Here is a 27981-nt window from a genome sequence, read left to right on the forward strand (position 1 = left end):
AAAGCAAATTACAAGGAACGAGTAAAGTTATAATTGTGGCTAACAAAGCACATTGTAGTTGCAAATAATAAAAAATTTTTTTAGGAAAACATTTTTTTATGTTCTTCTTTAAGGAACTTGCTTGCTGTGAAGGTGCTCACGGTTTTTCCCCACATTGTAGGTCGAAACGAGTTCTAATGTTTTGTTTTTGAGGGAAGTCAATTGCAGCATTGTGATAATTTTTTTTTATTATTTTTTTTATTTGCTTAAGTAGGAAGTAGGAGGTCAGAACTTTTCATTTTCAATGTCCGTGTACCAGGGAAACTGTAATACTGTAAGTGGCCAAAGGTTTGTGCACATCTGACCTTTTATGTCCTTTTGCTTTGCATTTGTAATTTCCTACCCCCCCCTTTGGGCATTTGTGATTAATCAGCCATATTAAAGTACTTTCATGCTAAGACTTATTTGGACGTCTTGGATCTAGAGAAGGGAAATTGTAATGCTATAGTATAGACAGATATCTCGCTTAACTTTGAAACAAAACACAATGTGGGGTCCAGTTCATGTGTGAGAGTGATTCCTCGTGCTCCCAAAATCAATCTTTCAAAATTTAAGTCCTGAAGTTATACCTGTGACATCAGGGAGCAAAAAACTTTATTGATGTGATAACCTGGTCATTCAGTACATTTAGGTCGTCAACTGACTTCATTTTATTGCTACATAACGTTGGCACATAACTGAAGCAACCCCAGATCATAACACTTTCTCCAGAGACTAACACTGCGCACTATGCATGGCGGGTACATGTCTTTTCTTTAGCTGTGATTTTACTGTTGATTTTTTTTTAATTTTATTTAATTCTTTTTCAGACCATATTTTTTTGACATTTTTGATCATTCAGCACTATCCTTCTGCTTTGGAAACATACCCGAGTCCCAGTACTTCCAGATGTCCCTAGTTGTTTTCTTTGCTTGATTCAGACCTTTCTGAAACTGTGACCTGTTTTTTTTTTTTGTCTAGTGCGTGCTTACATTTGGGGTGGTGAAATGTATGGTCCTAAAACGTATGGTCCTTAGTGAATCCTCATCCATAATATGCATCTCATCAAAACTTAGAAAGGTTAGTCTTAAAGATTTGACAAGTGACAATACCACTGTGTTGGTTAATCTAAAATAAATACAGTATAAGGTGAGAAGTGTTTTTGCTTCTGTGTTTAGTATTGAAGCTGTGAGCGACCATGTTTGTGAGCCTGTCATGAGTTTTCAAGTTAATAGGCATTATTATTTATTTATTTATTTATTTTAGTCATAAGAATGGTCAAGTTATGACCTTTAGTCGAAATCGGAAGAATGTGCTGTAGTTCTGGTACTCGCTTCCGACTTGACAGTAAAGCGCATTACATTTGACCATACATGCAGAAGTCAGTAGAAAGTTTTTTTTTTTTCTTTCTTTTTTTTCTTCTTCTTCTTTTTCTGGTTGTTGAACCCTTTTTGTCTCTCAAGGAACTATGAATAAAAGTGCAAATAGCTGAGGGCACAATCTCACAAAGAACATAGAGTGTGTAAGGTTTCATAGCCGGATATTACGGGCTGCATATTAATACTGCTGCAGAGTTCGTTTTTAGATTAATTCTGATTCACATAACTGACCAAAACTTTGCTGAAGTTTAACGTGACTTGGTGTGTTTAATCATAAGTACTGTAAGAATTGTAAGAAAGAACCTGTGATTGAATATTAAACCAAGAATTATGCATTGCTGTTAATACACGATGTTTGCAATGGTTTTATTTTCCTGTTTAGTGAAATGATGCAATAAGGCTTTTTTTTTTTTTTTTTTACCGGAATTTATTTGCCATTTTTATATTGATTTTTAAAGTAATAATTATGATGAACTAATTTTCCCATCGTTCATGGACAGTAGCCGTGTACAATGTACATACTTGCATCCAGATTCCCTTTCCGTTTTCATTAGTAATTATGTTATAAGGTATATTACATAATCTAATCTGCTGTAGCTGATCTCTGTGGCGAAGGCAGCGAGAACGGTGGATCTCTCTCTCCTCACCGAGGTTGCTTTACAGGACTAAGAGACCGTCATGCAGTAACGGTAACACAATACCAGCCCATTTATACCATCTAGAATAACCCATTTGTTCCATTTCCCGAAAGTCATGTTATCCTTTCTTAGCAACGGGCCGACTCGTTAAATATGGTTTTGTGTTTTCTAAGAAGAGGAAGTTGTAGGGAAGTGTGCTTGTGTGCGGCGGGGAATGTTTCTTCAGCCGCTGCACTTTGTTCTTCATCGAGAGTTACAAAACATCAGTGCTGCAGCACAACCTTGGGGACGGAGGAGAGCCCACGAGCCACGCAGTTGTTGTATCGATGATTCTGGTGCGTCTAAAAATACGCCTCTGACACTCGACTGTGTTTCCACTTGGTTCTTTCGCGGGCCAGGCTGTGATGGGAACGGGTTGCCAGAAATAAGCAGAAGGAGATGGCAACAGCGAGAGACGGACGATTTTTCTCAGTGCTCAGCCTGAATCACCCCTCACGCGGGCGAAGCTCAGACGGCTGGAAATAGTACCGCGTCCATCTTGACCCCTGGTATTGTTAAAGAGCTCAACATTCTGCAGTTCCACCATTCTCAGCTTCAAGTGCTGCGTACTTTGTGCTCTATCTCACACACACACACACACACACACACACACTCACACACTCACACGCTTAATGTGATGTTGGTTCATTATAAATCGGCTGGTAGAGGTGCAAGATAATAGCTAACTAAATTTTAAAAGTCTTAGAAACTACACCCGTTGTGCGTTCTAGCTTTAAGGTCGTGAACACCTCCATGTTCATCTTTTCAGCTAGCTAGGACTGTTCCTAGTTCCGCATTATACTGCACCTCCAAAGTGAAGGGAATCCTAGTCAGCTGACCTCTTTTAAAGGGAAGAAAACACTACATCGTGTTTAATGCACACTAGAACGGATGACATTTTTCCAAAATTAGAATTATTTACAAACAGGACAGCCATCAGGACATGCACACATACAATATATTGGACTTTAGACATTTTAAACATTCACTTACACACTAAAGAAAATATTGTATTTACTTGTAAATATTGGTTTCCGGTGCATTTTTTTTCTGTACAATACACGTGAGCTACTTTCCGCGATTTGTACACATCTGTGAATGTTTGTAGATCTGCGGTCCGTTTGTATCTGTGGAAATTCATAACATGAATGTTCGTAAGTTGGGGACTTACTGTAGTCAGTTTTAGACTTATGTTCAATATGTCGATGAGTTGATTGACATTTCACATATTTCACGTATCTTTTATATACTTGAGTCATCTTTTTTTAAAGGGTACTTTTAATTCGCTACATCCAAACAGGAAACATCTGTATCTTCTACTTCACATGATTTCTGCATGCAGTTGCGTTACATATACCCAGTTTAGGCGTAGTATTTGAAACGGGAATATCTCCACCTGACTATTGTGTGTAATTGCGTGATATGCCTTCTTCCCTGTGAAACGGCTGCAATGACCTGCAAGGTTCACACGCTGGAAGAAAGAGCGAGAGAAAGATGTTAATATGACTTAAAGGCTACTGTTTGAGACTTAATTAACTTTGATGCAGAGAAGTTTTGTACTTGTACTCAAAAAGAAATTTAAACATGGGGCTTCTACTCTTACTTGAGTAATATTATACTTGTGATATCTCAACTTTTACTTAATTACAGGATCGGTGTAGTTTGTCCACTACCAATTATAAATTGTATAGATAAATATAAGTTAGAAGTGCTCACTGTTTGTTGTAAGCAGTCATGTCAATTTAAGGTCACCCGCTGACCTGAGAATTGAAAAGAGCACACAGAGTAGGAATTTTAAATAAATGGGGTTGTTCCTAGTTGGAGGTGGGAAATTCTGAGTAATAAGCTTCAGGCCTGCTTATGTTTCTTATATTGATCATTTCCAGTAATGATGTGTTGTGGGTTGTTTTTGTTTTTTTTGCCACGTTTACGAAAACACACCTTACTGTACTCTGTCCTACACCCACTCATCAATCCCACACTATTAAGAGATCTCAGAAACTTGAACTCAGAAGCCTGAGTAAATGTATGATGCTTTCAGAGATCTGGTTTATCTGTAGGCTGCAAATGAGCTCTTGTTTCCGTTGCTACGGTTTTGTCTTAATTCATTTGTAATGACTTCTGACCTGCTCATGTGGTTCCTGAACCACTGAAGGCTTTTTAATGTGTTTATTTTTTTAATATACTGTATTTTGTTTCCTCTTTGTAGTTTTCTATTGGTCTATTTAATTTTCTCGTGTGTGTGTGTGTGTGTGTGTGTGTGTGTGTGTGTGTGTGTAAAAAGAACCTGAAAGTAGTGCATGTCAACGTCGATTGTCAAATAGAGCTCCTTGAAAAAAAAAAAAACACTTTCAACATCAATGGAGGTTCAGCGACAGAGAATTGTAAAAACGAATCTTTTCTTAATCTAACTCGTGGGCGCATCAGGTTTCTCATCACACACACACCACTTGTTACACACATCATTCTTTATCACACGTTAGCTGCAACTCTAATGAATTCTTTCATTCCACGCTGGCCTGGATGTTATTCATTAAGTGGAGTAGGGAGCTGGATTTCTCTGCTTTTTTTTTATTATTATAATTTTTTTTTTGTTTTATTTTTTACTGAGTAAGTAAATACCTTGTGCAACTAGTCTGATTATTATGGACTTTTAATTTTACAAGCGTGATGTGTGTCAGAAACTGCTTTCTGTGTAAAACAACAGGTTTTACTTAAAAAAAAAAAAACCCATCAAGATCATGATTCATTCTTGAGAATTAGGCATTTCTTCAGAGTAGGGCTGTGATTAATTTGACTCTTATCGTGATTTAAACTGTGATATGTCACTATTAAATGAATTAATTTGGTATTTATATGTGCTTCTCTATGTCAACAGCAAATAATGGCACAAAAGATTACAGTCAAAGATTTACATCTTACTTAAATTATGGACAAACTCTACGTAAATTAAATTCAAATTCAGAATTCAGATTTTATTTGTCACATAAACAGTCACAGTATGATATGAAGTGAAGTGCTGATGACCTAAACATTCAAAATAGAGCTTGCAATATAAAGTATGAGATAAAAACTAGAGAGCGAAAATTTCTGAAGAAATTGACCTCTGAAGTCACTGCTAATGTGCGTGGACACCATGCAGTGCGAGCATCACAGTCACAGCAGAGGCTGGCCTCAAAGTTAAGTCTATGGGACACTTTGGGGCCGTTTTTTGGGGGATTTTGGGAGCACCGCCCGACGGCCCCCCCACCAAAAGTCACAGCACACCATTCCCGAGCGAGCCGCATGGAACGGTGTAACATACGTGTGTGTCGTCTCAAAACTGCGGGATGAGAAACGCTGCAAAATTCTAGAGATATAATAAATGGATTGCGCAATGATTTCTAGGGGTGTGCTTCTGCGACGGCCGGGTCAGTTTTAATGAGTGAGCCTTCCGTTGCATCACAGTCTTGGCCATGATGTCACAGCCGAGGCCCGTCCCAAAGTTAAGTCTATGGGACTTTTTGGGGCCTTTTTTTGGGGGGATTTTGGGAGCACCGCCCGATGGCCCCCCACCAAAAGTCATAGCACACCATTTCCAACGCTGCAAAGTTTTAGGGATATAATAAACCGATTGCGCTATGATTTCTAGGGGAGAAGAGTAATAAGTGTGCGCCGGCACACTTAATTCAATAATAATTAATAATAATTAATTATACAGATATAGAAAAAATTTATATATATTTCTGACGATAGTCCTATTCGCACAGGATTAGTATTACCTGGGGACCTCTATATTTTCATGTGTAATAATTGCGTGTTTTGAGGTTGTCTGTGATCTTATTCCCAGGTGAATTGACCACGTCTGTAATTTGTAAGTAGACATTTTAGATCGAGCGGTAATTTCTAAATCACGCGAAGTCCCCATGTAATACTAATCCCGTGTGAATAGGGCTTACCTGTATATATATATTTTTTTTAATTAGTATTATTTTTTTCCAGATTTTCTCCCTAAATTAGTCATGGCCAATTCCTCCCGTCACTGCTCCCACATTAAGGCTACTACTACCATTCAGCCGGGAGGGCCGAAGACTATCACATATTTTCTCCGAACCGTGTGACCTCAGCCGACCGCATCTTTTCAAACTGCTTGCTCACGCGCCGTTAGGGGGGGAGTAACACACTCGGAGGAAAGCGCTAGCCGCTCCTTCCGCATGTGCAAGCTGACAGACGCCCCTGATTGGCTGTAGAGCCGTGATTAATGTGGGAGCGCTAAGTACCTCTCATCCTTTCCCTTTGAAAGAGCTCGGCCAATCAGCTCTCGCTAGGCCTCCGGCTGTGAGAGGTAACAGCATCCACCCGGGGATTGAACCAGCACTTTACCACTGCGCCACTCGGAGGCCCTGGCTTATCCGTATATTACTTTTAAAGAGAAGTTGCTGCCTTTTGTGATTGAATAATCAAACATGTCCGTATTGTGATTTAGATTTTTATGTGATTGTGCGGCAGTATTTCAGACTGTATAATTTACTGGGAGATAAATAATGTTGTCCAAGATTTTTGTGATTTATCATCATCTAACTTCTACTAATAAAGATTTTAATATTGTAATTAGAGCTGTCAATGATAACTCTCAATTCAGTTAGCTTTAACTTACTAATTAAAAGAAATACTGTTTAATTTATTTCAAGCACCTTTATAATTTAGTTATTATATAACTACTGAAAGTATTTAGTAGGCATTAAAATACTGTGTAATTTGTAATGTACAGTAATGTCATGTCCCATACAAGGCGATAATCTTTTTACCTTCCAATTTTCTGCTTGACGTCCCAGTCCATTAAGTGACTGCTATTTCACTAGCTCCTTATAAATTCAAAAGAAAAAAATAAGTGATACTCTCACAAGGATTAATTTAATTACTCAATCAATCACTTATTTACTCACTTATCTACTTTACCGCTTTATCCTGTATACAGGGTTGCAGGGGGGCCTGAAAGAGCCCAGGAGACTTGGGGCACGAGGCGGTGTACACCCTGGATAGGGTGCCAATCCATCGCAGGGCACACACACTCACAGGCACATTTACACACTATGGACAATTTTGGAACGGGAATTCCAGGAATCAAACTTGGACTCTGGAGGTGCAAGGAGACCGTGCTAACCACTATGCCACCATTCCACCATCAATCACTTAGTTAGTTAATCGAATGATTAAAAGGCTTGATAATTACATATACTGCATATATCAAATTAATAATTTGTATGATGGTGTTTAACTTGAAGGCTTTTGCCCCTGCTTGTTTATGTGATTATCTAATCAGCTAATGCATAAAATCTTGCAGATACAGGGGAAATAATTTGGTTAATTTTTAATTGAAAGAATACCAGTGATCTTCGTGACTTTGACCATGATATGGTTTCTAGTGCTGGGCAAGCTGGTAGGTAAACTCGTATAATGACTCTTGGCAACAATGGTGAGCAAAAAGGCATCACAAATCATTAAAACCTTGATGGGGGTGGACTACAGCAGCAGTACACCAGTCAGTCAGTCAGTCAGTCAGGAAGGTAAATCTGAGGCTAGAGTGGATACAGGATCACTGAAACTAGACAAATTGCCCTGGCGTGTGGGTATTTTTTTCTTCTTCTTTTTTTTCCTTTTCATCGGTGCTCGTCTGGATATGATGATGACGGCGATTATAAAACACTTCTGTAATGCTTGCTGGATAATATCATCAGTTATGAACTGAGCTATGAACGTTAATACATCTTTGTCAGATGGTTATCAGTTTGAAATGTTTTCTTTTACCGTAACCGCTGTCGCTACATCGCAATGTCAGCAGTTCACACATCAGTGATCTGGGCTGTTATTAACACTTCTGCAACAAAAATGCAGCACCGAGCCAACGCAGACCTCGCTGTCTATCAAACGATCTCGCTGAAAACAGAGAACGTTTACTCTCTGTAAAGACACCCCAAGCGCAGCTTTAAAAATCCGAGCCCGGGGACTCGGACATCGACAGGAAACCACCTGTGTTGGGCTCCGTCACAGTTTACCCGAGTCTAATTCCCACTTCTTGTGCTGACTGTGAAAAAGTTCACTCTGGAAGAAGTTTACTTGGCTGCAAGATCATTTTCCTAGACAAATCAAGTCTCAGTCCACTCCCTGCTGTTTGTTTTATTTTTACAAGCTTCTTCGAGATTCTCACCCTCGCTCGTTCGCTGATCCTCAAATCGACTTTCTCTGCTCTGTGTCTTTTGATCGTGTAGAGATTTACAAACGAGGACCATCTTGCTGTCCACAAGCATAAGCACGAGATGACGCTGAAGTTTGGACCTGCCCGGACAGACTCGGTCATCATTGCAGGTATTTTTTTATTTATGTATTTAAATAAAAAAAGAAGAGGTTGTGCAGTAGGACAGCTCTTCCTTGTATCAGAAAACAAGTTTCACAATATGTCTGTTCATGATTTTGTGCTTCTGATGGGGAAATTACCATTTAAAAAATTCAAATCTAGTTTTTCAGAATAGAAAGGAGAGGAGGAGAGGGTTTAATAATATAACCAGCTGTGCACTCAGGCACTACTTGCTGTCAGCAGCAAGCACAAAAACCCAGCTGAATGCTGGAAATATGGGTGATTCTCTAGTAATGTGTAGTAAAGTATTCTGTAGGATGCTTTTATAAACACGGTCGTCTAATATCCACGAGGCTGACATTTTTCCGATGCTATCCCCTAGTATTCATGACGAATCTAATTCACTGATGTTTACTATATAATGGTGGCCAAAAGTATTGGGACCAAAGACAGTTTCAATGTTTTAATGTCATTGTCAAGATAAAAAAAAGAATGTTTTTTTTTATTTCATGCAATGAAAATGCTATTGAGGAATCAATATTGAGTATGAAGACCTTTTATAATTAAAATCCCTCTGGATTCATGCAGCTGGGCATAGAGTCAGAAAGATGCCTAGAGTACTCCTGTGTCACTCACTCAATTCATGCCTGCGTAATTGTGAAGATCACAATTGACTTAAGAATTCCCTAGTTTTGGTAATTGTGTAGAGGTGGACACCTCGACTTCAGAAAGTAAAAGTCCTGTTACATATTTGTTCCACCCATTAACTGAACCTGAAGATTCTAAATAGCGCAATTAACTCTTTAGCCAGATAGGCAATAACTAATTAGTGACATCACACATTTTGTGCACTGGAAGAACTATAATACATGGTTTATGTATTGTCTTAATACTTTTGGCCACCACTGTTTACTTGTATAATGTTAGATACGGTGAATGGGTATTCATAAATTTATATTTATTAATAAATTTATAACTTGATGTGTTCTTTATTTACTGTGAAAAAAATCACCTCCAACGCCTTAGAAGGCTACTTTTGTGCACATGAGAAAATGTTGGGGTTTATAGTAAGGTTACCCTGGAATTTTAGGTTAATATTAAATTGTCCAAAACGCTCTTTCACTCATCAGTTATTCTGGATTAATTAGTCGTTTGGATCTTCTGAATGTAACTCGTACTCGAATATTATAATGCTGATTATGGTTATATAATCTAAGTAGTGTAAAAATCACTGGACATCATGGCAATGTAGGGATTTTTATTTTTTCTCTCGTAAAAATGCGACTAGACATGTATCTTTACAGAGTTCCACCAACACAAAAGTGTTTTTTTGAAAATAAATTACAAAAACTATGGATTTGGTTATATTTCTGTAACTCTAAGAATAACAGAGATTCAAAAAAGAAGACAAATTCTGGACAAAAATATCGTCACTTGACATTCACTGCTTGTTGCCAAGCACTTAAACAATGTCACGTTGGACTGTTTAAAAGGACTTAAAGGAAGTGTATAGTGCTGTAGTAATTATGTTATGCGATCAGCTCAGTAACTCTGCTCTTGAAATAACATTTTTATATCAAAATACCCAGACATATGCAGAGCAAAAACCGAACTGTAACCTTATGCTGGCCCACTTAGTCCTTTCCACCTTTAGCAAAGATGAGCTTAGATTTTTAAGCGACAGCTTATTTTGAGCAGTCTGGCCCTTCACCCCTTCTTCCTTTGTGTAATATTTCGAATACTTTTTGCTATGTGCTGAATAGGGGAATTGTACGTATAGGCATTATACGTAACGAGATCTGTTTTCCGCTCCAGACCAGACGCCGACTCCCACTCGTTTCCTGAAGAACTGCGAAGAAGTGGGCCTGTTCAACGAGCTAGCCATGCCCTTTGAGCAGGAGTTCCGTAAAGCCCAGGAAGATGATGACAAGAGAGCCAAGAACCCTGTGAGCACTGGGATTGGGTGGAGGGCTTCACTCAGGCGGAGCTGCTCCAAGCTGAGCAACTTCACTGTCTGTAGCCAGAATGTGGGGATTTATGGATTGTGGACTGCTGTTTGCTCCCATGTCTCACATGCTCTCTCCCTTCCCCCTCTCCTCTCTCTCTCTCTCTCTCTCTCTCTCTCTCTCTCTCTCTCTCTCTCTCTCTCTCGTTTTCTTCACGCTGCAGCTGCCTGCCCCTGGCTCTTCAGCTCTGGACATGAGTCTGCAGACGCCCTCAGACGTAGTTAGAGTGAAGGAAGAGGAGCCTGTCGAGGTGGACTCCTCCCCTCCCTCTAGTCCAGACTCCATCTCCAGCAAGTCAGACAGCAACCAGGAGGCCACAGCCAGGGGAATGGTAGAGCACAATACAAACACACATACGCACAAGAGTGTAGAATTCCATTTTGAGTAAACACAAAATCCACAGAGACTTGCTTTGTGCTTCACTAAAGCGTATGCAAATATTAAATCCCATTACACAGATAATGAGCTGAATAGGTGGATTTTTTTCTTTTCTTTTTGTTCCTGCTTTTTACATCATTCCTTTCTCACTTTTCCTTCCTTAATTGTATTTTTCCTCTTTTCCTGCCACTTCGTTATTCCCTCAGTTCTGCTGTAATTTTCCTCCAGGTATATTTACTTCATGTGTACCGTCCTTCTTTAATACATTTTTGCCTAATAAAAAATCTGTAATCAAATTAGTACCTTCTCCTTTCCTTACATCATTACTTAATTTTCTTCCTTTCTTCCTTCTTTTCTACCTTCCTTCTGTAGTTTTTCATCCTTACCAGAAATTGCACATTATGCCTATTTCCTTCCACCTGTAAATTTTTTTCCCATCCGTTGCTCCCTTTCTACTTTCCCTTCTATTGCCATACTTCCCTTTCTTACTTTCATGCTGTTTCTTTTCCTACCAAATATAAAATTTTGTGATTTTATTTTTCCTTCCTTTCTTTATTCCTTCCTTCCCTTTACACATCATAGCCTGCATCTTTGTCTTTTCCTCTTTTCATGCTTAATCTTTTCATGCTTTTTTATTCATCTTTAAGGAATTCTTTTCATCCTTCTTTACTTTGTTCCTTGCTAAATGAAATCTGTTTTTTTTTGTCCATAGCAAAATCTTTCTTTTTATCTTTTTTACTTACATTAATGTGTTTCTCTTTCCTTCATTTCTTTTATGACTTGCTTCACTTGTCCTTCTTACCTTCTTGTGACCTCCTTCATTTCTTTACTTAGACTTTATTTACGCCCTTAAATATTTTTCCTTTCCACAGAAATGAGAAAATGTCTGTGATGAAGTGATGAACACCTTACAACATTACAACATCAAAACATGGATATTCTTTAGTCATACCTTGCGGTCACTCAGGTTTTTATTGTATCAAATCATTAACAGTATATCGTGTATTGAGACACTGAGAAGAAAACCCAAACTATTGTCCCATCCCTATTTTTTTTCTTTCCTTTCTCATTTCGGTATTAAGTCTACTCTGGCTTGCTGTAAGGCTGATGGGTGGCTCCACATATTTACCTGTCTGTATTGTGTTGTCAGGCAGCTGCAATAAACACGGATGCACTTTCGCAGTATTGTGCCAGTTTTGAGGTACAGCATGTCCCTGTAGTCAGGACGGTCATAAATGACACATTGAAGCCGACCTAATATTAGCAATGTATGTGCAGGCCATCATATTTATTACGGTATAAAACAGAAGCTTTGTGGTATGCGGCACACTTAGAGTATTTTCCATTGTAAAATTGTAAATTAAAAATCTTTTTTTTTTTTTTGACAGATTGGTGTGGAAGCATTTTCTCAGTTAGAATATGTATTGATACTTTGTGTCTGTGTTTTTAAAAAAAGACATACAAAAGGTTATACGAAATGGTGTTGATTAAATTTGATGTTGATTAAACTGCTGATTATTTCAATAACTTCCCTTTCCTTTACTTCTGTAATCTAATAAATGCCTCATTGCTCTTTAACATCATTATAAAGGTTTGTTAAATCTTAGATTAGTAACCTTGTTTTAACCAGCTACGTTTTTTTTTTTTTTTCTCTCAGGAATCTCCACCTAAACCAGCACTTAGTTCTGCTCCTATGCCCACTATCGTCCGTCCTGGCTCTCTTCCCCTGCACCTCGGATACGACCCTCTGCACCCGACCATGCCTTCACCCACCTCGGTCATTACACAGGCCCCGCCCTCCAGCCGCACCCTTGGGTATGTGCTTACCCCTGCTTACCCATTTAAAATTAAAGATGAAGGGTTAACGTGATTATTGACATTATGAGTCATTTAGCTCTTGCTATGCGCAATTCAGGACTGTTTGGTTCAGGAATATGTCAGACAAAACAAGAATCCTTTTCACATGCTTGATTTAAGCTTAATCGGCCTCCGCCCTTACGAGACCTGCTCCAGTCTACCTATTATCCCACTCCATCATTTTTTCCACTCTGTTAAGCCTTCCCAGCAGCTCGAAAGGAGCGTACACGTCCTCACTGATTTGTCACTTTTGCAGCTTGTGAACTGTAAAGAGTTGTTGCATTATATCATAATAAAGAGAAAAAGAAGAAGTGACAGAGGGTTTGGAAAGTACATGGAAACTTGTTGTATTTAAATGTTAAAGGGATGTAATTGAATACAGTGTTGAGAATTAAAAAGATATGTTCTAAAGCAGTGGTCACCAACTACCGGGCCGCAGACCGGTACCGGGCCGCATAGAAAGAAAAAACGTATACATATTTTTAATTTCGATTTTATTGTATGGTGGTATCAGAGTCTGCTGAATTTTATTTTAAAAAATTATCAGATCATCTCTCGTTTGCTTCCGTCTATACCTCTTTCCCACACTTCCCCTGATGAAATAACGTTTATGTTTAAAGAACTGCTTAAAAAAAAAAAATTAAAAAAAATACACTCTTGAGAAAACTCTTGAGACTGCCAAAAAAAAGAAACCTGCATTTAAAAAAATGCAGCAGGTGATTCCCATGCTCCAAGCACGCTCGGTGTAATTTAAAAAGTGTGTTTGAGGCAACTTCGACTCTGCCGACATTTTGGATTAAAATCAAGGTGGAATTTCCTGAAATCGCCGCAAAAGCACTGAAACCCTGCTTCCATTTCCAACAACCCACTTCAGGTGTGATTATCTCCCATCACTCCTAGATGGGACCATCTTGTCGCAGGGAATCAAGCTCAGGGCTCATACTGATTCTGCGTTATGGTAGGTTGAATTTATTATACACTTTAGTTTGCTTTGTACGAGCGTGCGATGGCTGGCCTGTGGAAGATTGTCTTGCATAAAACTGGTCTGTGGTGTTAGAAAATTTTGGAGACCACTGCTCTAAAGGAGATGAATACAGAGATAAAAGTCTAGGGTAAAAGTGCAAGCGGGCAGTGTTGAACTTATGTGGTGATGAGGAGGCTGAGGAACCTGCCTTGAGGCAGAATTCACAAACCACTCCATTTCCATCTCTATATAGTCTTAGATTTATTATTATTATTTTTTTAATTTACAGAGCTTCATAGTGTGAACAAATGTCGACCCCCAAATTCTTGTGAAATTGTGAAAAACCACAAATTTTGGATGCCATAAAAATAAAATAAGCCTATAAATGTTTGTTTATAGTTTAAAATCTAAATATGACCCCAAATATGGTCTTAAAACACTTTTTATTTAATTTTAAACTCGGCTGAATACATTTACCCTTAAAAAAAAAAATAAAAAAAATAAAAACTGTACCGTACTGTATTGCTGTGTCTCCCGCAATGGTAGAATGTGAAAAAAACAATGTTACACCTATATGTACTGTAATTCATTCAAGCGTTTTGTTGGTATAAGTAGTAATTCACCATCCCAAGCCGCGTTTTCCTCTACTGTTGCTTTGTTCTCTTTACTTAAAAATGTATACCGGATTATATTTTATATGGTGATTTAGCTAAATTTACGTGAATATTTATGCACGGACTCTGAACCGCGACTTCAAGGGGGTCGACTGTATTTTATAGTGTCTTGGTCACATTAAGTAGGGGTGGGGGGGGGGACGAAAATAGGCAACCCTTTGTAATCTGTGCTCTGTCTAAAGGTCTCCGACTGGTCCATACCCGATGATGATGCTCCACAACGGCCAGCCAGTTCCCGTGCTTCCAGGCCCAGTCCAAATGTCTTCAGTAATATCCGTAAGCACTGCTCTTACCTACTTGCACTTGTGTTCGCAGTAAACCGAATCTGTTGCCTGGCGTAACCTGTTGTGCATTTTGTTTTCTAGCTGGCCAGGCCCATGTGTATGGTGCCCAACATTCCAGGAATCCCAGGTCCTCCTCTAGGTGGAAGCAGCAGCGGCTCCTCCTCTCCATCTGGTTACAACCCCCACACCGAGGCTAAGATGGTGAGCGAAGCGTATGCCGTGTGTTGACGCAACAGTCCATGAGGCAGGCAGACGTGCTCTGAAATTCTTAGCCTGTCTGTGAGGGTCTGTCGTCTGGGTGACACTTTTCACAACAAACAGACAAGTACTGGCTGTAGTGACTAGTTTAAAAACTGAAGCTTGAGTGGTACTTTGATTTAAGTTCAGCTCTAATTAAAAAAAAAAGAAAATTAGCATTACATTACAGATTATTTTATAGCAGTTTATGAAATTGCAGGTGAAATATCTATATTCCTTTAGGTGAGAGGTTGGGGTGTGTGGTTTTTAAGTGTAACACTCTGGTTTGTGTTGTACTTATATTTTTTCAGCGCCTGAAGGCGGCGTTGTCTCAGCAGACCACTGCGGCCTGTGTCAGCGTGGCGATGGGCTCCAGTGCCATGGTACCACAAAGGATGGAGCAGAGCCAGCTGCTGGTGCAGCAGCCTGATGCGCCATCCCCTGCACAACCCCAGGTCCTCCATCACTCACTGTTACACGTCGATACATGTAGTTAACGTTCATCTGTCTATTTGTAGCATTTAGGATTTTTTTTTCAGTTATTACTACACACTGTGGACAATGGAAATCGTTTCTCTTTCCTAAGCCGTAAACTTTATTCCTTAAATTCACAGAACTATAGTTATATTAAAACTTATGTTGGTCTTATCAACGCTTTTCTGTTCAAAGCTTTTGTCTCGCTAGTTACTGCTGTGCAGGTGCGAACGTGTTGCATCAGTTCATTTGTAACCGTGTAAAACCGTATTCATTTGTAAAAAGTTGTAAAACTTTTTGAGGTGTTGAAGCATTCTCCCTATAGTCCAGGGCCCGTATTCACAAAGCTTCTTAAGTCTAAAAGTTGCTCCTAGTGACGGAATTTTAAGAAAATTCTTAGAATTATGACATTTCCTTAGAATTTTACCTTAAATTTAGGACTAAATCTTAGTAAAGATATAAATAGTTCACGAAACATTTTAGCCCTGAAAACAGCTTCTAAGGTAAAAATTGTTAAGAGAGGAGGACTTTTAAGAGGCTTGAGAGTTTCTATAGCTGAAGACAAATGGTGGAAAGAAGAAATATTCTCCAAACACTGAACATAAAAACACTGCTCTTCTGTCTAATTAGTTTTTTTTTGTTCTTTTACTTACTTCCATCTCTTTTGGATTGTTGGCAACATATCATCCAAAAGTGCAACTTAAATAAACAGTCCTGCAATCATGTAAATTAGTAAAAGGTGAACCATTTTGCTCCTATCAATCTGAAATATATTACAAGTAATAAAATCAGTATGGCAAATAAATGTAATAGTAAATAAATGTAAGAACTTGTAACTACTGTGTGGAAATTGATTGCTTTAAAAGTAAACACATTTTTAACATTTGGCTGTTTAATTATTTAAGATATTTGGCCTATAACAGAAATTTTGCATAAAGTAGCCTGTAGTCATGATTATACAATTTTTTTTATATACAAACATTATAATTTCACTGTCTATTCTATTATCATGTATTCTATTTTCACCAAGAGTGCATTTTAAGACCTTTACAGAGGTCAGAGGTTATTTTTTTTAATCAACCAATCACAGTCCCTGAATTGCTGAATCATCCCTAGCAATGGGGTCAACCACGCCTCCTCACTAAGATAAAGGTTTCTGTACTTTCCTTATTCAGAGTTGCTCTGAGAAGTTTCCTGAATCACTTTTAGTCTAGGAATCCCAACTAGGACCTTTTAAGCTAAAATAGGAGCTCTCTGAGAGAATTCTAAGAGGCTTTGTGAATGCGGGCCCTGATCTCTCTGCACCTGTTTGGTTCCCTGAAAGCAGCTTTATAAGGACAAAGATTCACTTCTGATGAAGAAGTGAAGACAGCGGTGCATTTGTGGCTTGCAGTTCAGCCTAAAACATGTTTTAATAAGAGAATATGAGAGCTTGTTGTAGACACAATGTATTGGAAAGATTATGTTTAAAAATTATGTATTTGTCTTTTCTAAAAGTATTAAAGTATTAATGTAATTAAAATAAATTCGGATCAACTTATATAAATTATCTAGGCCACGACAGGAAATAAATAAGAGATATAATGGATTTGTGATGCACTTTAAATAATTTTGGTCAGTATTTTGAAAACATAATCCGTCATTCATGCACGTGAATTTCAGTGCCTAGTAAAAAATTTTTAGCCATCAGCCACCTGATGTGTGTTAGGTTTTAATATGCATTTTCAAAAATATGACATGCTGCTTTGTACGTGTTTTTTTTTTTTATTTTTTTTTACCTGTATCACATGAAGATGAGATTTTAAACGGACTTGATTTGTAACATTCTGGTGTGAACGTTTTGAATACCTAAACAGTATGAAAATTTGCTAAGCATTTGAATTGTAAAAAGTAACCCTAGTAACCCTGAAGTGAACTTAAATGTGAACTCTGAACATGCTAGACATAAGAGAGTGCTCCATTAAATTAGTTTTAAGATCAATTTGCTGGTTCTTCGTGGTGCAGGTTTCTCCAGCTCAGCCGACGGGTGGACGGCGGCGGCGCACGGTGGATGACGACCCAGATGAGAGAAGACAGCGCTTTCTGGAGCGCAACCGAGCAGCAGCATCACGCTGCAGGCAGAAACGCAAGATCTGGGTGAACTCTCTGGAAAAGAAAGCGGAGGAGCTGACATCCATGAACGTGTCACTCACGGTAAGCAGTACTACACTTTAGAGAGGAGGGGGATTTATTCAGATATGAATTAGGATTTTTTTTTTTTTGTGTGTGGTGATTTTTTTTTTTTTATATATATATATTTTTTTATTACTTTTATTTATTTTATTTTTTTACATTTATAACAGAGATCAGCCAGTGACCGGAATTGGCTGGTTTTCAGTATGATCAGCTATCAGATATAAACGATTCTGTACTGAGCGCAGAAGCTTCCGAGTGGCTTGGTTTTTAAGTGAGAAAACTAATGTTATAAGTAATGGACTACATATTTTAAACTTTTTTTTAAAGGTTTAAAATTGTATCAGAATTGGGAGGGAGGGGGTGTAAGATAAAATCGGGATATTTATAAAATCATGATATCATTTTGGGAGTGATTGGTGATTTCCATTCTTACTACACATCACACTCTTACACCTAGGTGTACGCTACAGCACTGCCGTCGCCTTTACATCTAAGCGATCGACTGGTGTTTGATAGCTTTAAAGGAAATCATGTTAGGAAGTTACCCTAGTAACTTCACTAGTGTGTGTCTAAGTTAAAGACTTTTCAGGAACTGTAGTCATTTCACCCCTTTACAGGCTGAGCTCTCGTCTCCAGCTTGAGGTTCGTCTGATTCATCAAGAACATCTGGAAATGCCAAAAAAGAAGTTTCTGTTTGATTAACATTGAAAATGAGCCTCTCTGTTTGCACACTAAGGTTCATCTGTTCCTGTTTGTGTATGTGTGTGTTTGTGTGTCAGAATGAGGTGTCTCTGTTACGAAACGAAGTGGCTCATCTGAAGCAGCTGCTGTTGGCTCATAAGGACTGTCCTGTCACCACCTTACAGAAGAAGGCTGCCTACCTGGGTGAGTCACCACATGAGAAAAAGGATCTGTAAAAACCTGTGTGTGTGGGTCTGCAAATGACATTTAAAATGAAACTTGATTGTAAATGTTTTACAAACCAAGTTATACTTTTGTGAATTAAAGCTTGTCACAGCAACACATTACCACTGCATCAGTTTCGTAAATGGTGTGTTGTGTTGTATTTTTTTTAAAAATGCTGCATTGCAGTTTTGCAATGGGTTCAGCTAAAACTTTGGGTGGGACATATACACACAAGGTCATGTAAAGGTTAGATTTTTTTTTAGCCTTTGTGCAGCTATCTAGAAGCAAATCCTTCCCCAGCTAAAAGTGCAAGAGGTGTGACGGCTTAGTAGTTTTGCTTCTTCTGTCTTTTTGTTGCATCAGCCAAATCAGAACAGAAAACACAGATCAAACAGTAAAACCACTGCCATCTTTTTATATTTAGTGTAAAACATATGTGAACTGTGTTCTGGATACATCTGTCGCTTACACATCTAATATTTGATGTTAGATTGATAAAGTTAAGCGTAATTCAAATAAGAAATGTAGTACTAAATTTATCCCTCAATACCGTTTTTTTTCCTGTAAACTTTTTTTGAAGACAAAATGCCATACAACTTAATTGTGTCCACACTTTTGACTGGTAATTTATAGTTAAAAAAGTAGTGTTTTTACACTTGGCTGTCTTTCAGGTGCCTTTCAAGGTATAGATACACATTTTGCCATTTTGCTCAGGGGGTCTTTAGTTCTGATTATGGTAGACAGGTCATGTGTGAAAATGTTTCCTCATGCTAGAACCATTCTTTAACATCCAAAAAACTCCATAGATGTGATAACCTTCTTACCCTGATGCACCAATCACTCTGGTGAGTGTCAGTCTGGACAGTCTGGACTCATTAGACCACATGACTTTTTTCCATTGCTCCAAGTCTTCTCTGATTAGTCTAATTATCAAGTGGTTTTCTTAGGACCACACAGCTGTTTAGGACGAATCCTGTGACAAATGTATCAAGTCAATTGAAAAAAACACAGAAGAGAAAAAATATAGTTAAAAAACAGAGAAATAAATATATAGTTAGTGTTAAAAATAAATAAATAGAAAAAGTCTGCTGGAAAATTTCAGTAATAATAATTTTTGTCTACTGGATTAAGTATGTTATATAGTACTAGCCGTGCCCGCGACTTTGTCCACATGGAATTTAATTGCACACTCGAGCATGTTTTAAAAAATGTATAACTTTCTAAAAATGTTTTAAAAAATGTTTTTAAAAATGTATAACGTTGAATTTTAAACTGAACTAAAAATTGATGAAATGAAGGCGTTTATTAAGTAGATTTCAATTGCACACTCATAAGTGTGTATTAAAAAACTGTACAGCGCCATCATTTAAATTTTGAGATGAGGTAATGATTTTTTCAAGGTCGATTATTATTGTTTTTAAGATTTTTTTTTTTGATATGAGAGCGGTTTCAATTAAAATTTTAAAGTAGCATACCTTTTATTTCCATGGGCCGATTGCGATAAAACAAAGCCTGTATATTACCTCAAGCGTGGCCAGATACAACCTTTGAAAACTCCATTAAAATTGTGGCATTTTTTTACATGATGCCATGCACAGACAAAAATTGCAAAATAAAAAAAATAAAAAAACATTTGATGTTCTATTACTCACCTTGCATCCCCCAAATTATTTTTTCACAAATATCTTCATTGTACAGATATGCTAACTTTACAGTTTGCTTATATTACATAAGATACGTGTAAGTAGCTCGTCACTGACCTGCACCTGTTTTGTCCTTCAGGAGAAGAGTCCATGAAGGAGGTGTGCGAGGCAACGGGATCCCCAGCTCCGGTGATTCAGCACAGCTCTGTGGCGCTGAGTCCCTCAGGATCGTCAGGGCACAACGGCATGAGCTCACGGGCGGCCGCCGAGGCCGTAGCCATGTCCGTGCTGGCCGGCATGGGCGCCCAGCGGGCAGAGAGCGGGCCCTCACACGTCATCATGACCACACAGGCCCAGCCCACTGCCAGATGATGAGACCAGCACTAGGAGAGGAGGGGAGCGAGGGATGAGGCCAGATCTTCCCTAACCTCTTTTACTCCTCTCTCTAGCCCTCTTTTATGCTGTCACACTCGTCTGGCCCGGAGCTGGCCCAGAGATTTTTTTGGGAAAAAAAATACTTTGGAGAAAGAAAGAGCTTCCTGTTCACTATGCCATAGACTACAGGGGCTGGACTCCGATCCTCATCCTTATTCTCACCTTTACTAACTCCACTTTCGCACCATCATCCCAGCCCTCCTCGTACTCATCCTCGCCTTCCATCTTTACCCTCCTCACTCTTCAGCGGAACTGTCTGACAGAACAGTGCTTTCTGAAGGACTGGCATGGTGACTGTGATCTGATGCATAGGTATTATGCACACGCGTGTCTCATTTACATGTCCGTAGAGCAACCTGGATGGCTGATCAGTGGCAGTAACGGGAAAGGAAGTGCTGCCGCCGAGTGCGTGTGCTTGTCTGTGTGTATGCGTGTGCTCGTGCGTACATGTCATAAGGTTGGGCGATACAGCAAGAATATCATATCGGAAAGATATTTTTGTGATGCGCACTGAGGCATTAGGTTTGGCTGAGAGTTTAATTCAGCATTTCAAAAAGATCACAAGTATTAAATGAGAAAACGAAGGAAAATTGTCGTTATAAATGAGAAATAGATTTTAACAGTTCAGGTACAATCAGTGGGTCCATTGATGTGGCATTCATTCATATTTCGATTCAAAATGCTTTTTATTTAATTTTTTTTCTTGCCACGAACTTAAATACGAAATTACTACTATTATTATTTTTTTAATTAACAAATGTGTACAAGACTTACTTTCTTCACTTTTAATTCTTGTTTCTTTTCCCCCACACAAAAAAAGAAGCTAAATATTAATTATATTAAAAAAGCGCCCCCTGCAGTACATTTTAACCTTCAGTCAAGAAGAAACTCAAGTTAGTATGTGTATGCTGGAGGTTTATGTTGGAGTGTGCAATTATTTTTTTAATGAAAGTTAAATATGACATGCAATATTTTTGCTGATTTTAAACATTCTGAAATTGCAGCGCGTGTAACACCCTCCATGTCAACCTCCTCTACCATCCTGCTTGCTTATTTCTAAAAGCAGAAGTGCATTTTCACCATGCGATGAATGTCATGCTGAAAAAAACATGCAAAAGAGAAATACATGTTTTTTTTTCCTATGGTGATGATTATCACTTGTAATGCAAAAACTCTTTATCTCGTTCTCATAATTTTTTTTTATTTATTTTAAAACGAAAAACAAATGAATGCAACATACATGGGCCTCAACCCTGGATACACTATAAAGTGTATTACGACATATTGATATTGCAATACTGATATTATGGCTGTATTGACCAGCCCTGGAGTGTGCTGTGATGGTCTGCATGCTCGCACTTACTGCCTTCCACATTTTACTTGCATGAGTGAGGCTAACGATTGCACCACAACTCTGCAACAATTTTTTTTTTTTTTTTTTTTTGACAAAAGGAAAAAATTCCCATGTGTGTGAATGTTAAATGGTTAAATCTGGTCCTTCGCATTTTGGCTCGGTTTTCATTTCAAGGAGACTAAGCTACGTTGCTTCGGCTGAACTTCGCCAAGATCTGACCTCGTTTCTACCCCTTGATAATATGTTTTATATGCAAAGCGTTTATAATCTGTGAGAATATAGTATGCTTGTGTGAGTGTGTCTGCATATGTGTGCAGGAATGTACATCAGAGTATAACAGTTTATAATTCATGGGACTGATACACTAATGTTGGCGAGCTTTATTTTTTTATTATGTTTGCTACCGTATTTTTTTTTTGGCACATTCTCCTAAACTCAATCACAACTTTTTTTTCTTTTTTTTTTTTTTTCTAGCTTTGTCCCTGCCCCTTTCATGCCATAAACTAGCTTATGGTTACATTTCATTATTATTTAAAATTTCCTTGTTGGGAATCCTTGTTAAATGATGGTGCCAACATGTCTGATGCATGTTTTTTAATTTTATTTAATTAATTTTTTTTTTCCCCCTTGTAAAGTTGACATTTATTAGCTTTACTGTACATTCACACCGTGTTGAAGCGCAGCCACCGTAAACTTCTCCCCTTTGATTGTTTTCTGATGGTTTTGAAAGGAACGAGCCTCTTCGTTTAAAATCCCAAACCGACCCATTGTCTCATCAGACGGTTATGACAAAAGTAAATCCATCTCGTGTCTATAGAAGGCATGTGCCGATGGTCAGGCCTGTGGTACATCACGATATCGTAGATACTTTACAGTGTCAATAATATCCATACATTCCATTTGAGAGAAGACTACCTATATAGGCTAAATTTATAGATTTAGCCTTGTTTGCTAAACAAACAGTGTGCTGGTTTTATTTTAAATTTTTATGTAAAAACTGTCATTTTTAAAGAAAATTACAAACGGGAAGGAATTATGAATTAATGAATTATTTCATATTTATTAACTCAGTAACCAGCATTCTTGCGCATTCTGTCATCCACACATGCAATCCCATCCTTTATTTAGTATATATACTAATTAAAAAATTTAGTGTGCAGAAGTCTGTATACCCTCGAGCCAAAGCATTTAAAAAAAAAAAAAAAAAAAAAATATATATATATATATATATATATATATATATATATATATATATATATATATATATATATATATTTTTTATGAATGTCGGCACATGCCTACTATATTAACTTGTTAAAGCGCTCAGGTCCGGAAACGCATGTAAATGCACATCCTGTAGTGTTGCTTAATCGAAATATACTGCCTTAACACCTCCTGCGGTGCCTCTAAAGCCCTGGTCAGGTTTCACGGTTTTCTGGTTACAAAATCTCTGTGCCAAATATAGGAATCAACCAGGATTTTTTTTTAAAGCTTTATATTTTATATTGCAACAAGTGTAATTACTGATGCCTTTGTAGATCTCGAGAACATAAACGGCTTGAGCTGTGTTTGTGTACTGTGCTCTTTACTGCCATCTAGACCTGGTTCGCTGTTACTGCGTTGTGATTCTTTACTATGAGGTGAAAGCTAATTGAATTGGGAGTTCCCTTTTAGTTGTTTTTCTTTTTTTTTTGGCGCAAGGTATAGTTTAAATGGGACGTTTGGTTAAAAATGAAAAATGTACACATTTTTATTTGTTGTTGTAAATGTAGTCAATTAGTCAGGGCATGTTTTAGTGCGTGTATTTTCTTTTTTTTTTTTTAAGTAATGGAAGGAAGTACATCCAGGCAAAAATCTTTTCCGAATGTTGCAACTCCATGTTGTCTCCAGAGCTCGCAGAGAGCCATGGGAGCCAAAAAAATACTAGTGATCTCAGAGGGGGAGGGATCATACAGTATACTCTTTCCTCTTTCAATCAAAGTGACACTAGACAATCATCTGCATCTGTGATCTTATATATTCAGAAGACTGTGGACAGCACTTTCCTCTGAGTGTGCATAAAGGAAATTAGGAAATGGGGTCAAGGTTTTTATTTGTTTTTATAGACTGTGATATTTCATACTGAAATTTACATAGCCGCTAAACCACTTTCATTAAAAAAAATTGTAGAAGTAAAAAAAAAATATATTTTTATTGCGTGATCTTGCAAAACTCAGATGTTTATGAATGCACAATTCATAAACATCCTGGTTGTTTAAACTGCCTTTATTCTTATTCGAATCCCGCCTCATGCTCTACCTTTCTAACCATTCATAGACAAGACAGCATTCTTATAACCAGTCATAACGCGGAAAGTGAGATTTCTTAACCGTACATGTTTTGCAGTTCTTTAATATTTTAATAATCTCATCTATGTATAACCTAATTATACATAACTGTTGTTTACACTAAGATTGAATAATTGACAAACTTTGTGTGCACTGAACTGGGCTAAAACACAACAATTCGAGTTTTGCCTTCGTGCTCTAGAATTTCACCCAATCGTACACAAGACCAAATTCTACTAACCAATTATGATGCAGAAGGCGGGATTTCTTAATCCCATAAAGAAGCTTGCTGACAGATTTACTATTTATTACTTTACAAAGAAATAAATTCATAGTATTTGTCTAGCAATGACTTTAAAATTGACGCAGATATAAATAAAGCAATAATAATATTTTTTCCCCCTCCTACATTCCTTTAAAGGCCTCAGCAGAAATCTGGAATGTCTGTGTAACTTTTTTTTTTTTCTTTCTTTCCTTTTTTAAACTGGATCCATTTTGATTGATGGAAAAGATTCTGAATGGAACAGACTTGCATTACTGTCACCTCATAGCTCTGGTAAAGCCGTAAAAAAGCAGCAAACATCTTGTCTGAGTATATTGGGGAGAAATATGAATGTAGTATAAAGTCGACTTTTCACCCAGCTGTTTCTTTCAGTTGTACAGGGAATGTTCAGCAGTAACTGTGTGACTTGAATTTTTCCCTTTGTCGTATATTTTACACAGGGTGTAATTAGCGGAGAATGTAATGTCACGTCGAAATGCACTAAAATGTGATAGAGGTTTATAGTTTTTTTATTTTTTATCTTTGCTGCTGAGTTCGTCCTTTACACAGCATGAGCTTGCATACGTTTTAATTCATGTTTGTGTAAGTGTCAAGGATTTTTCGCAGCAGCCATTTATCGCTTATCTTGTAGTACGATTGCTCTGTTAACGCAGGACTGAGCGCTCCGGCCTTTGTGCTGCTGCTGTCCTCGGTCTTGGCATTCTCGTATGTTAAAGAGGAGGGCAGGGAAAACTTTCAGCTTTTGTGTTAAATAATAATGATTGCTGGCACTTTTTTTTCTACATCTGTTCTTTATTTTGTGCAGCGAGGACTGTCATAATAAATACTCCTTTAACCCTCCTCCCTTTTTTTGTAATACTGAAATGTAGAACATTTTAGACCTCCTACATGTTTTTTTTTTTTCTTTTTTCTTTGAGTGTCTCTTCTTGGTCACTATGTAATCACTTTCACATTTTTTTTTTCTTTTGAAGAATAGTAAGAATGCCTTAAGAGAGATGTAGCCTTTTATGTTTTATGTGACTGTTTTGACATCCTACGCATTTTGACACCAGAATTATTCTTTCCTTTAAAAAAAACACACCATATTTTCAATGTTAATACAGGATTAATTTATTAAGGAATTAATGCAGAGTAATGAAAATAAAAAATTTAATTCCTCAGCCCTGTATGGAATAGTAATGGTTAACATGTTATGTAGTTAAAAAGGCAACTATTGAAAGACGTTCTTTCAGATTTTAATTGTAAAGACACACTCCCGGTTGGACTGATTTTTAATTTTTGTTTATCTTCTTTACTGTACATATGTGTACTATATATAAATGTATTTACTTTTACCATGCATGTTGAAGTGAAATACGATGCACACTTGCAGTGCTGCAGTTTTGATTAAAGAAAAAAAAGCAATTAAACACCACTTCTGTGTCTTTGATCAGTAATAAATGTAATTAACCAAGTCAAGCAATAAAGTCTTTTATATGTTCAGCTGGAATGTGCTAGTGTTAAAAAGTTATGCTTCTTTCTCTCTCTCTTTTAAAAAAGGAAGCAATAAAGACATAATAGGAGCACTACATAAAGGACAAAAAAAACTTGGCTTTCAATGATAAAAGGCATTAAAGCCAATAAAAAGAAGCAATTTCTCCTGTAGCATGCCTAATAAAACATTCAATAAGTGTTTTGATGCTAACCGATCCAAATAGAAAATATCGCCACAAAAAAAATCTGTTCAAGAAAAACCCCATACATGGACATGATGGAGTTTTGTGACAATAGCTTTGGGTAGGAGTAACAGTCTGAACGATTTGTTTCGGCAGATAAGAATAAGAATGCGAACAATTCAAAGAGGATTCCAGGATTAAATGCTTCGACCCCTAAGAAGGCATTTTAACCTTGTGTGTTTGTACTATGAATTTTGATTTGTCTAAATATTACTTTTTAAAAGGTTTCTGGATTGGTCCTAGAGTAAAAAAGAAAAAGGGGAAAAAATATAAAAATTAATTAATAATAATAATAATAATATATATATATATATATATATATATATATATACACACACACACAAAATTCCATCTTAGGAATTTGTGACATAATGTATCTAAATAAAAATGTCACTAGTTTATTTTAAAGGCTGATTTAACTTCAGAATGTTTACATTAATGAACAGTAAGGCTCGAAAGTCATCTGGAGGTCAGTTTGCATGTTCTCCCTGTGCCTGCTCTGTTTTCCTCCCAGTCCAAAGACATGCAGATTAAGGTTAATTGGTGTTCTCAAGTTGCTCGTGGTGTGTGGTGTGTGCATATGTGCCCTGTGATGCATTTACACCCTGTCTGTGAAGCAAGGTGCACTCTGCCTTATGCCTGTGCTTTCCTGGGTATAGACGATGAATGAAAAATAATAGGAATAAAATAAAATTCCATCTTAACATGCAGGTTTAACGTGTGTATAATTTTTTTATATAAAAGTCATTTACAGTGTATGACTGGGACATGATAAGAGGAGGTGAAAAAATGTATCTTTTTTAAAAAATGTCACTAGTTTAAAAAAAATAATAAAAAACCTAATTGAAACCACTTATTAAGGGAAAGAAATGTATAGTTATTTTCTGGTCTTGTGTACCATGAAGATGTGTTCTCCCTTTGGAAAAATGTACACATGACTGGCCCTTTTGCTTTTCTATGGTTACTCTTTCATACTAATAATATATTCTTTAATGTGTTGAAAATGTCTGCTGTGGGTGTCAAGTGTATATTGACACAGTCACAGCGGACTGTCTGATCCGTATACACAACTCGGTACAGGTTTTACGCCAGATGCCCTTCCTGACCCAACCCCTTCCATTTTATGCAGGCTTGGGACTGGCACTGCATCTAGTGGCTGAGGCTCGGGCATTGAGTAGGAAGTAAACCTTGTCCTTCCGCATGGCAGGCGAGAAACCTACCAGTAAGCCAACAAACAAACAAACAAATAAATAAATAACCTCATTTTATGGTTAGTGGAATTTTAGGAAAACTATCGGTTAGATTCCTTGGGGAAGTACTAGTCTGGGACTCTGAAGTCACTCACTCCTCATATATACAACTTTGCCCCGTATGCAGAGTCGCAGGGTGCCTGAAGCCTAACCCAGGAAACTTGGGTCATGAGGTAAGGTACACACATCGCAGGGCACACCCATTACTGGCACTTTAGGAGCAGCAATTAACCTAACCTGCATGTCTTTGGACTGTGGGAGGAAACCCAACAAACATAGGGGGGAATATGCTGGGAACAGACCCGACAGTGCTAACCAGTAAGCCACCGTGCTGCCACTCTAAAATCAATAGGTAATTTACATGGTATACTTTTACCAAAAAAATAAAGGCCTAAATACAGCATGAAAGTGTTCAGGAACGTGGCTCTGCGTTAATCTACATTTGACCACCAGATGGCGCTTAAAATCCGCCCGAAACCGCTGGCGACTGCCAGCCAATCAGAGCGCAGAGAAGTCCTGCGAAGGCGTGTCTGTGCAGTGGGAGGGATATGGGGGCGACTAACTCTATTGTACGCCGTTCGTGCACGCGGTCACGTGACCACTCGTCGGCA

General features: G+C 37.8%; 1 protein-coding gene across 3 annotated transcripts in view; it reads left to right on the plus strand.

The window, feature by feature from the left end:
• The window catches only part of atf7a (activating transcription factor 7a), a 40290-nt gene extending 17456 nt beyond the window's left edge, over positions 1-22834 (plus strand). For 2 of the 3 annotated variants that reach the window (XM_053483296.1, XM_053483295.1), the window contains 11 exons: positions 8323-8419; positions 10224-10354; positions 10578-10745; positions 12450-12607; positions 13524-13607; positions 14470-14563; positions 14653-14772; positions 15120-15263; positions 17287-17475; positions 18237-18342; positions 20146-22834. In XM_053483296.1, the coding sequence (XP_053339271.1) occupies positions 8323-8419; positions 10224-10354; positions 10578-10745; positions 12450-12607; positions 13524-13607; positions 14470-14563; positions 14653-14772; positions 15120-15263; positions 17287-17475; positions 18237-18342; positions 20146-20378 (1524 nt within the window). In that variant the 3' untranslated portion in view covers positions 20379-22834. The remainder of the gene's footprint in view (positions 1-8322; positions 8420-10223; positions 10355-10577; positions 10746-12449; positions 12608-13523; positions 13608-14469; positions 14564-14652; positions 14773-15119; positions 15264-17286; positions 17476-18236; positions 18343-20145) is intronic. The other variant, XM_053483297.1, reaches the window with a different exon arrangement.
• The last annotated feature ends 5147 nt before the right edge of the window (positions 22835-27981 follow it).

The sequence above is a fragment of the Clarias gariepinus genome, chromosome 22, assembly GCF_024256425.1.
Source record: "Clarias gariepinus isolate MV-2021 ecotype Netherlands chromosome 22, CGAR_prim_01v2, whole genome shotgun sequence".
Classification (NCBI taxonomy): Eukaryota; Metazoa; Chordata; class Actinopteri; order Siluriformes; family Clariidae; genus Clarias; species Clarias gariepinus.